The following is an 11,630-nucleotide window of genomic DNA, read 5'->3' as shown; positions in this document are numbered from 1 at the left end:
TGCAAGGTAGTCCACATAAGAACTATGAGTACTAGCTTCATTTTTGTTGTAAGGTTACATTAACAGAAGGCTGCATTAGGTTACATTAACAGAAACTTGCAATGGATCATTCACGCTAACTTTCCCCAAGAGTAAGGAAGGTCCCAAGATGCTTTTCTTCTTTGGACTCATCAGACCATTGTCTAGGCCAGGGGTAGGCAACCTCGGCTCTTTTATGACTCATGGACTTCAACTCCCAGAATTCCTGAGTCAGCTGACTCGGGAATTCTGGGAGTTGAAGTCCATGAGTCATAAAAGAGCCGAGGTTGCCTACCCCTGGTCTAGGCTGAGTCTCTCTCCCCCTGTCTCCCAAGGTATTTCTCACACACCCTTACATCTTCGTAGATATAGTGAGGGTTGAGTAGTCACGTTTTCTAGGTACCCCACAGAATCAAGAACTTCTCTGTTTGTGTCTGATTTTCCCTCTAAGGGTCCACTCCCACAGGACAGACATGTCAAACACAAGGCCCGGGGGCCAGATCCGGCCCGCTAAGTGGTTTCATGCGGCCCGCGAAGCCATCTTGGAAACAGTGAGGGAACGGCCCCCACTGCCTTGGCCCTGGCCCAGAGACCCTCCTGCCAGAGACCCTCAGATCTGTCCCACTCCTGCCCAGGCCCCCACAGGCACCCTTGATGGGAACGATGTAGAGCTGGCCATGCCCACCTAGTAGGCCATATGCACATTAGCCACGCCCACCCGGCCCCCTGAGGGCAACCGCAATGCTGATGCGGCCCTCAATGAAATTGAGTTTGACACCCCTGCCACAGGATAAGCCAAAAAGTGTGCTCCATTATTAGCTACAAAAATGTTTCAATACAAATGTTATTAACTGCAAGAAAACATTCTATCAGTAGAGAATATTTGTAGCTCAGGGTTGAAATGAGGGGTCCTTGGTGCTCTCTGAGCTTGGTTGCTTTCTTGCAGGCATTTCATTATCCAAATTAGGCAACTTCATCAGTGCTAATAGGGAGTGGGGTTTGCTCTCTGTTGATATACTAGTGGCTTGCTCTGGGGTGGTCTTAAGAGATTCTTTGCTTGGGCCGTTTATTCTTAGCTTGTTTGGCCGTTCCTTGATTGGGGTATTGTTTGCTGCTTGATTGCTACAATTCCAATTCAGTCCACATCAATGTATTTTAACTGTGAAAATGCGCAGCCAAGACCATTATGAAAGGCCGGCTATGTTTTGACAGATACATGAAAAGCACCTTCAACAAAGAAATAGAAAGACAGGAAAATCACTCACCTTTAAAAGCTGACGTTTTATAATTATACTGTATGGCAGCAACCATATCCTTCCAGAAGTCATATTTTCTTCTAGGGCTGTGCTGCAAGCATATAAAGAGACCCCATTGCCTTTTCCATTGTAAATAGTTTTTCTAGTGAACAATGAGAAAATAAGCTAACAATCGCAAGCGTAGTCCGAAATACAAGGCAGCCACACAGGGTTCCCTCGTTCAGGATTCCAGCCAATCCTTTTTCCTTACTCCATCACCCTGTTTCTGTTCTTCATCCCTCCCTGACTTTGCTAATTAATATGTAGGACTGGATTTACTCATGTGATACAAAGATGTGATTATGCCCTTTCATTATTGCATTATTGACTTCCTTTTTTTTTACTCTTCTCTTCCTCTTGAACTACCAATTCCCTACATCAGGGGGAGTCAAACTGCCAGCTCGTGGGCTGGATGCGTCATGTGGAAGCCGCGCCCACCCCAGCTCCAGCAAGGGGAAATAAGACACAACACGTGGCGACATGTCACGTGGCGAGTTTGACACCCCTGCCCTACATAAAAGAGTCATTTTAATATTAAAAAAACACCCCAAAAGCAAAAACACTATTCATCAAAGGAAAGGAGTAAAACTGATTCCTCACAGGTATCACTACAATACATAAATGATGGACGCTGATCCTTACAACAAATCTTATCTGTTTACAGATGACTATTTTGGGAAACTCTCTTCTTAATGATGCCTAACATGAGCATAAAAGCCTTGTTTTTCATGTGGGTCTCTGGATGAAGCAACATTAGCCCACTGACCCAAAAGAATATGGAAGCCAAACTAAACAAAGGAATGGATTTAACAAACTTTAGAGTCTTCATAAAAAAATAAAAATAAAAGCTTCATTTCACGCTTGCTTGCTTGCCACAGGACATGGTTTGCCTTATCAAAGCTACATTTTTATCTATATTTTCAGGTTTATACCCCCTCCCCCCAAAAAGGAATACATCTGAAGCAATAATGGCAAGTTAGTAGAACATATACAGTAGTAAACACACTAAAAAAAGAATTTGCCTGCTTAGTCCATAAATCTTCAGAACAAGAGATTTATTAGGATTTTCACAGAAATGATGTCTGAGTTTCAGGGACAAGCCAATAAGTCCTATTCAGGGACAAGCCAATAAGTCCTATTTAGAGGTATGGCTGTCAAATGGAAACAGAGATAGGCATGGGCATTCTTTAACTCCCTAAGAAACGGAAAAAAATTCTTCAGAATTATATAGATATGTGATTTAGTTCTAGCTCATTCCTGTGACTCACTGCCGCAAAGCAAGAGTAAAGAATTTGAATTTTGAAAGAACGTTCAAGCTTCATGTAACATGTGAGAAGGAAGAGGATTAAGAGGAGCAGAAGCAGGAGGAACACTAATTGAAATGTATCTCCCTTGAGCTCCAAATCTGATGCTCCGAACTTAATTAGTACTTACTTTGTCTAAACCATCCACAAGCCGTCCACAAAGAAGTGCCCCAGGCAGATCAAAGTAATTGTCATAGGAATAGTATTTAGCTGCAAAGACAAGAAATTGAATGCCATATTAGATACCAAGTGGACAAATCAACATTTTATTAAGAAAATTATTACAGTATTTACCATAATGATATCTGTATCAGAAATAGAGTATCCTATTTGTTATTGCTCAAGAGATATCAAGATGTTACAGAATCATACAATTAGAGTTGCCTTCCAAATATCACTGTAAGAAATCAAAACTAATGGATGAATTCTAATAGTAGGATGTCTTATCTTGTGTTCCCTTTATTTTTTTGAGCAGTATACACATATAATATGTAAATATCCAATTTTAGCCTTATATGTAACCTTTGGACATAAGCCTTTTATGGTGAACTTTCAATAAATCTTAAGAAAAAGAAAACTTCCCAGTTTTAATATTGTAACACATTAATTATAGGAAAACCTGTATTGTATTTATAGGGCCTCTGGTGCTCTCTGAGTTTGGTAGTTTTCTTGAAGACCTTTCATTACCAAACTAGGCAACCTCATCAGTACTAGTAAAGAGTGGGGTTTGCTCTTATTTTTTATACTAGTGGTTTGCCCTGTCAAATCAGCCATCCATAGGCACATAGACATAAACAACCTCTACACACCATTCTAAAATGAGACAATAAAAAAAACCAAAAAAGGACACAAGAAGACCAAAACACCTCCTCACCTGCAGTCAACATTCAGATGAGCCAAGAGTAATATCAAGATTAACATTAGACCAACAATCAAGAAGCAAAATAATACTCTAATCAAGGAATTGCCAAACAGGCTAACAGCAAACAACAGTCCAATTAAGAACCACCAAATCCATTCCTCCTAACACTGACAGGGCAAGCCACTAGACTAGAATATAAAATGAGAGCAAACCTTACTCTCCACTAGTACTATGATGTTACCTAGTTTGGTAATGCAATGTCTGCAAGAAAACAACCAAGCTAGTAGAGCACCAGGGATCCCACAAATACAATACTATAGCATCAACCTATCATTATAGGCTATGTCCATGTAATACCTGAACGAGAAACCATTCCGCTCATTGTCTTAAAGTGTTTCCACTCCCTCCTTCCATATTTCTCCAAGATCTCTCCAGCGGTCATACGTTTTGTACCATGACTTGCCCTGTTTGAGGGAAGAATCAGGTATGTTATTATACTTTATGTTCTTTGATTTCTCCCTTCCAACATTATAATAGAATTCTATAACTGCTAAAAAAAGGATCATTTACAGATTAAAATTAACCACCTATAAAATAAGTAGAATTAATTTGTAAAAATATTTGTCCCTTATTTACATATACCAATTTATAGTCTCTCCCTCACACAAAAGTTATAGAAATACATGCACCCTCCATCTTTCCAGTAGTATTAGCAGAGAAGAGGAAAATAGGATGTGGATGAATAAGAGATAGTTGAACTGGGTAAGGAAAGGAAAAGAAGCATGGGCTGGAGATAAGATGACGGGAAGATGGAATTGAATAGTCAAGGAAAGAAAAGCAAGAGGATTTGTTCAAGAATATTGAAAGCTATATTAGGCAAAACAACCTTGCCAAGGAATGGCTGCTCTTCCAAAACATCAATGATCTTCAGTAGTGATCACTCGTTGCTTTCAATGATACCTGTTATTATTTTGATAATTGTTTTGTCACTTAGTGACAGCACTCCTGGTCCCAATTGCTGTTGTAACCCAAGGACTGTCTCTATTAGAAGTAAATCATTATTATGATCAGTTAAGTGGGAGACAGGGCTTAAGGCAGACTCCCCAAACTGGTGGTCTCTAGATTGCTCAGAATTACAAAAACAGTATTAGAATCATGACAGGATTGATGTGAGATAGAAATTCAAGCCCTGTGGCCTCAATACATAGGAGAGGGATGATATGATTGTACTTTGAAAACAGAACATTGTGAGAAAGTTAATAAATTATATAACACAAACTTTTAACAAGAATTTAAATGCTACCTCAAAATAGTTCCATCATCTGCAAGTTTAAGAAAGTTCCCTTCTTCCAAGTCCAGCACCAAGCCCTTGCAGCTATATGAGTTCAGGTTCACCAATGGAAGAAGAAAAAGAGGTACATTATGAGCAAGCTTCAAAATACACAGAGATCCTGTAAACTATGTCACAGACTGTGGTCTTCAATGCTACAGGGGCAGTAGAGATAATCAGGAGACAATCAGAGATAATCAGAGATCATCAGATAACCAGCACTTAGTATTAGATGAATACCTAGGAGCTTAGGATAACCGGCGCAATATGGGAAAAGGATATTAATCCGTAGTCTAGGTTCCTAATCAATACAATCAAGAAACTAAATATTTTGGAAAATACATGGACAGGCCAAAGGAAATCTATGGCCTTTGACATGTTGACAAAAACCCTTTGCAAGCCATCAAATTAGACCTCTCAAAACTGATGTATCCTTCAGTGTCAGAAAGAGAAAGAAAAAAGAAAAGGATGCAACAGAGGCAAATATGTGTAGCTCGGGTGTAGGATGAGGGTGAAGGTTCGTTCTCTGAGCTTGTGGGTTGGTTTACAAACGCCTCATAACAAAACATTCAGAAACCAACCCACAAGCTCAGAGAACGAACCTTCAACCTCAAGAAAAGGATGGTTGCCTGGAGCACCCTCCCATTTACTCTACTCATATAATAGGCAATGGAAAGGAAGTGTCTTCTCATTCAGCCTGATTTAATGGCTGCAGAGAAAGGCTTACTTATTTATTATAAGGCAGGCAGAGAATGAAGAGGAAGAAAATGCCAGCTACTCAAAAGGATGGGACGAGAATCCATGCTCATTAGAAATCCATTACACGCGATGATTTTTTAGGATAGCACAATCAAAGAAACACTCTTATACCCAGGAAGTCAGGATAAATATTGTCTGGAGAAAATAGGGAAGCGGGATATAGTCCACCAATATCGCCACCCTACAGTTGCAATCCTGTATGTTCTTACTTGGAATAAATTATATCAAACTTAATGGGGTATATTTGCTTCTGAGAGACTGCTCAGTTAATAACTTTTAAATACAGGCAGATTCTTCTTCCAGAAGCAACTAATGAGAGAAACAGAGAATACTGAAGGTAATTTTTTTAAAAAAAATCACTGACCAGAAATCCCAGTTTTCAGGCATCACATTCAGAAGTTCTTTATCATATCCTTTTTCTTTCACCATGTACTGAGCGAAACTGTCATATATAAGCTACAAATTAAGAAAAACGTTTAATGCTATGTAAAAGTATATTGTTTCACATTCAAGATCTTATGAACAACAACTAATGTTCTGTATGTAAAAATTAGCAATGTTGATGAGCGTTTAATTATCTGATTCTTTAGCAAAAGTCAGACTTTAAGAATGACAGTATGTTCAAATATGTCAAGATTTTACCCTCAGGGTGTTCTGATCCTAATAGCAGCTGAAATCAGTTCACAGTTTAAAATGGAACATTATATATACATAGCAAACTAGTTAAAATACATGAACCAGAGCTTATTAAATAACCATGAATGTAATCTCCACGCATTTGTTACATTAGTTTTAATAGGCAAACTCAGGAATGTGTACTATATGTAAAACCCAACTCAGCCCAGGACTTTTGTGTAAGAAGAATACATAAAATTCAAAGGCTGACTTAAGAATTATGCCATCACATAATAATAATAATAATAATAATAATAATAATAATAATAATAATAATAATAATAATAATAAAACAAAACTGTAAGAGGTCTCTGAAAAGGTAACTCTTATCATGATATCTTCCAGAGTTTCTTTCTTAGGAAATCATGAAAACTGAACGGCTAGAAAAAATATTATTAGTATATTAGTTAAAGAGCAGATTTTATTCTAGCTATTTATTAGATTTTGGTGTGGTGAGTTTCTTGATATAGGCATGCTTGAGCTGAATATGGGTGATGGGCCTCTAACTTTCATTAGAAGATCTCCTGAAACCTTGCCACTCCTGCAATCTGCAGAAAAAGCTACCCATCTTTAGCCTTATCTTAGAAATGGGTTGAAGCAGACAGTTGTGCATTGCATTAAGAAATATGTAATTCAGCTTGCCTGGACATTTATGCACTGATTCAAGAAAAAGAGGGAGGAAGAAACTGGCAAAGAGACACACTTTCTGTTTTACTAAATATTTTCCCCCAAAATTTTATATACAAAATATTGCCACACTTGCAGTGGGTTTTTATCTAATTGCATTTAATATCCTGCAATTTTTTTAAAAAAAAATCAAAATCAATTACCCTAAACCAGGGGTGTCAAACTCAATTTCATTGAGGGCCGCATCAGCATTGTGGTTGCCCTCAAGGGGCCGGGTGGGTATGGCCAGGGTGGGCGTGGCCTACTGGGTGGGTGTGGCTAGAGTGCGTATGGTCTACTGGGTGGGCATGGCCAGCTCTACACTGTTCGCATCAAGGGTGCCTATGGGGACCTGGGCAGGAGTGGGACAGATCTGAGGGTCTCTGGCAGAAAGAGGGTCTCTGGGCCAGGGCCAAGGCAGCGGGGACCGTTCCCTCACTGTTTCCAGGATGGCTTCGCGGGCCACATGAAACCACTTCGCGGGCCGGATCCGGCCCCCGGGCCTTGTGTTTGACATGTCTGCCCTAAACTAATAAAAAATTAAGAAAAAGTTAAAAAAATAAAATATACAATTTGAAATCAAGGTACAGTAGTAATACTCAAAAGAGTTTGGAAACATTGGTAGATTGGTAGAAAGCACACAATTCTGTCTGGGGAGCGAACGCCATAAACTAATGCAACTTCCGAGGGAACATACATTTTGAAAGACTAATATCAAAAGCCTACAAGTGTATTCGCAATATCAATAAAATCCCACCGGGTATGGCAGAGTTACTATTTGGTGAAATAGAAGCTTGTAATATAAATAGCACAATCTTATGCATTCCGAAGTTAAGCGCGTTGCTTTTTCATACGGTACAGCTTAATTCCGGGCATATGCGTTTTGGCCAGAATACAGCCAGGGTGGATGTCTTCCATCCACCAATTATTGGTCTTCAGGCCAGGAAAAACTCTTGCGCCCCTTTCCGCTTCCTGAAATAACACAAGTCGATCCCCGTCTTCAACCGCGGGCTTTACTGCAGCCGCATAAAAAGACGTCAGAGCGCCACTTGCAGCGGGCAGCTGTATTCGCAGTGCAAACTCTGGGTTGGGCCACGCTGACTAGAATCTAGAATAGATCCTCCTCCTCCTCCTAACCCGGAGTAGCCACTCAGCCAGGCCGAGGCTCGCTCTGCGAAGCTCGCCAGCCATGCGATCGTCGTATCCCGGGGGATCAATGGCATCGCGCTGGGCTGCTGGACCCTGGTGGCCATTCGAACTGGCGGAGCTAATCCGGACGCCCCCCCCCCCTTCCAACTTCTCCACTCACCCGAGCGCTCTCCACCAGGTTGTACCGACACAGCGTGTGGTCCAGATCGAAGGCGATCACTTCGCAATCGGCCAGCGAAAAGATCTGGGCCATGGCGGCGGCGGCAGCGGCGGGAACTAGCAAGCGCGCAGTTTCCTTCGCGTGTTCCGCGAGGAAACTGCAGCTCGGCTCTGCGTTTAAACTGGTGATGCGACGACAGCGGCCGTTTCCTGCAGAGGCTGATCCTCTCGCCCTGCTTCGCCTCACCTTTCCTCCAGGGTTTCTTCTAGAGAACCAACTAAGGCATTAAAAACCAGAGTTGTTCTGATCGCATTACTTTCAACCAGCATGAACTCCGGGAGTTCTGAAAGAGAAAGTAGAGAAAGGCTCGCGCGTAACGCTGGTGAGGTTTACATTTGGAAGCCGAACCGGATTTAGACGTTCATTGCTGGAGCACATGTCTATATATCTATATCTATCTATATATATACATATTCAAATTGCTAATAAAGAATTTTAGGGAGGCTTGACAAATATTTAACACATCTATCTATCTATCTATCTATCATCTATCTATCTATCATCTATCTATCTATCTATCTATCTATCTATCTATCTATCTATCATCTATCTATCTATCTATCTATCTATCTATCTATCTATCTATCTATCTATCTATCTATCTATCTATCTATCGGTATAGTCCTCTTCCATACAGGAAAATGAAACAATTTTCTTTGAAGACAAGATTGACTTTTGACAGATGTTTGAGTCTGTCATTTGTGCTCTGTGATGATTTGCATATTACGGTAAATGGACAGGTATCATCTAGAATCTAGAATTTCAGAGTTTTTATTCATGACAGACCTTTTAAAAAAGCGATACCTCATAACTTTCCACTTCAGAATGTTTAAAATTGGAATAAGACCCCTGAAGCTTAACTTGTTCCTATCTGCCAGATTTATCCAAATAGGCCACTGATGTCTTGCTAGCAACCAAAATTCAGAAATGCGCTACCATCCAACAGTAATAAAATTACGATACATGCTTAGAATATTTTTTTCTAATAATCAGTTTTTCTTCTGCTAGTTGAACTGTGTTGCAAATGGAAGATTTAAAATTTAATTATTTAGTTCAGGGGTCCCCAACCCCTGGTTCATGGTCCAGTACCGGACCACAGCATGTCAGCAACCGTGCCGCACAAACAAGCAAAGGCCCATCCGAGGGATGCAGGCAGGACATAAAACCACTTACCTTCCGGTCCATGGAAAAATCTCTCTCCGTGGAACTGGTCCCTGTTGCCCAAAAGGTTGGAGACCTCTGATTTAGTTACTCATAATTTATAAGTCACTCTTATGAGTAAATGCCTTACTATATAATAATAATAAACCTTTATTGTCAAAGTACAACATGTGTACATTGAGATTAGCTGACCCTCCACCCCGTACTCGCTCTCCCCCCAACACACAGTGACAAAAAAACCCTCCATCCTACCACACCATGTGAACCAACTACACCACACACGGGCCTCCCAAGTCAATTCTGCATAAGTTCACAGAGATTATGTCCCATTTAAAAGCCTAACAGCCCACGGATAAAAGCTATTTTTCAGCCTGTTGGTACGGCTGGCTATATTCCTATATCTCCTACCGAATTGTAGGAGAGTAAAGAGATACCGTCCAGGGTGTGAGTCATCCCTGAGAATCTTCCTCACTCTTCCAAGGCAACGAGCCCTGGCGATGACATCCAGTAGTGTCAGGGAACAGCCCACAATGTCTTGTGCTGTGCTCACTACCCTCTGTAATACTTTCCTATCCGCGGCTGTCAGACCAGCATACCAAACCACAATACCATACGAGAGGACGCTCTCTATAGTAGACCGGTAAAAGAGGGTCATTAGCCGTTGTTCTACCCTGTTCTTCCGCAAGACCCTAAGAAAGTGAAGCCTCTGTTGGGCCTTTCTAGCCACCTGGTTTGTGTTAACTTTCCAGGTCAGATCTTCACAGAGGTAGACTCCCAGAAATTTAAAGGAGGAAACTCTCTCTACACAGTCCTCCCCGATGTAAAGTGGGGCAGGTTCCTCCTTTTTTCTCCGGAAGTCTAACACCATCTCTTTCGTCTTGCCAATGTTTAGGTGCAGTTACTACACCATATGGATAGTTTTTGTACCTCCCCCCTATATGCTGTCTCATCCCCACCTGTAATAAGACCCACCACAGTTGTATCATCTTCGAACTTGATTATCGCAATGGATGGGCGTGCCAGTGCAAAGCTTCAGGGGGGTGGACAAAGCAGACCCGGCCCTCACTGTTTGTAACCGATCCCTAAGAAAGTCTTGAATCCAATCGCAGATGGCGGGGGAGAATTTCAAGTCAGTCAGCTTCTCGATGAGAATGCTCGGCAAAATGGTGTTGAAAGCCGAGCTGTAGTCAACCAAAAGCATCCTGACATAACTTCCAGGTCTCTCGAGATGACTTGCTACAGAGTGTATAGCAGTAGCTATGGCATCGTCTGTCGACCTATTTCCCCTGTAGGCAAATTGATGTTTATCAAAGTCCAGTGGGAGGCATGTCCTAAGATGTTGGAGAACCAATCTTTCGAAGCATTTCATGACGTTAATGCAATAGGTCTGTAATCATTCAGGCACTCAACTGCAGTTTTCTTGGGGACTGGGACAATGGTAGCTGCTTTCAAGCACGATGGTACACATGCCGTTTGCAAGGAGATGTTAAAAATCCTTGTCAGGACCCCTGCTAATTGATCGGCACAATTCCTGACCACTATCCCCAGCACCCCATCTGGGCCTGCGGCTTTGCTGGGATTCACAGCCTTCAATACAGCTCTCACTTGGTGTTCACATAGGGTGAGTGGCTGAGAGTCAGAAGGCCGGCCAGCAAAGGCTATGGGGTCTGGTCTTTTAATCTCGTAGCGGGCGAAGAAGATATTCAGCTCCTGAGCCAATGAGGCATTGGTATTTGCCATGCTTCTCGTGCTGCCCTTATAGTTGGTTAAGTGCTGCAGTCCCTGCCATACTTGCCTCGGATTGTTATTCGCTAAGTGGTTCTCCACCTTTTGTTTGTATTGTTGTTTTGCCATATATAAAGTGCATTCATAATTCTGCAATTTATAGTAAACTATTAAACTCCATTAATTAAACTACTACTACCTCCAGTAAGATCTTATTGTCTAAATAATAATAAGGTGTGGGATTACCTATTCCCACGACGGTAGGGAATGGCAGCTGGCGTTTGAACAGAGGGCCGCATCAACACCTGGGAGTGCGTCCCCGCTGTCTTCAAGCGGTGATGTGCTCCGACCCTCTGGTTTCGGCCCGTGGTTCCGGGAGCAAGGATGAGCAGCCACCTGAGCTCAGGCTTGTGTATCTTAATGCCAGGTCCGTAGTTAATAAGGCTCCTCTCATACGTGACCTGGT

The 11,630-nt window shown here is 41.6% G+C and overlaps 1 protein-coding gene across 3 annotated transcripts in view; it reads right to left on the bottom strand.

Annotated features, from left to right (window-relative positions):
• The window catches only part of NT5DC1 (5'-nucleotidase domain containing 1), an 82,309-nt gene extending 73,848 nt beyond the window's left edge, over positions 1 to 8,461 (bottom strand). For 2 of the 3 annotated variants that reach the window (XM_081323799.1, XM_081323801.1), the window contains exons 1-6: positions 8,219 to 8,461; positions 5,933 to 6,024; positions 4,783 to 4,854; positions 3,837 to 3,943; positions 2,748 to 2,827; positions 1,284 to 1,365 (exon numbers count right to left, since the gene is read on the bottom strand). In XM_081323799.1, the coding sequence (XP_081179925.1) occupies positions 1,284 to 1,365; positions 2,748 to 2,827; positions 3,837 to 3,943; positions 4,783 to 4,854; positions 5,933 to 6,024; positions 8,219 to 8,311 (526 nt within the window). In that variant the 5' untranslated portion in view covers positions 8,312 to 8,461. Of the gene's footprint in view, positions 1 to 1,283; positions 1,366 to 2,747; positions 2,828 to 3,836; positions 3,944 to 4,782; positions 4,855 to 5,932; positions 6,025 to 7,666; positions 7,907 to 8,218 lie in introns of those variants that run through there. The other variant, XM_081323800.1, reaches the window with a different exon arrangement.
• Positions 8,462 to 11,630: the final 3,169 nt, after the last annotated feature.

The sequence above is a fragment of the Vipera berus genome (assembly GCF_964194415.1).
Source record: "Vipera berus genome assembly, chromosome: 1".
Lineage (NCBI taxonomy): Eukaryota > Metazoa > Chordata > Lepidosauria > Squamata > Viperidae > Vipera > Vipera berus.
This window is presented reverse-complemented; position numbering and strand designations above follow the sequence as displayed.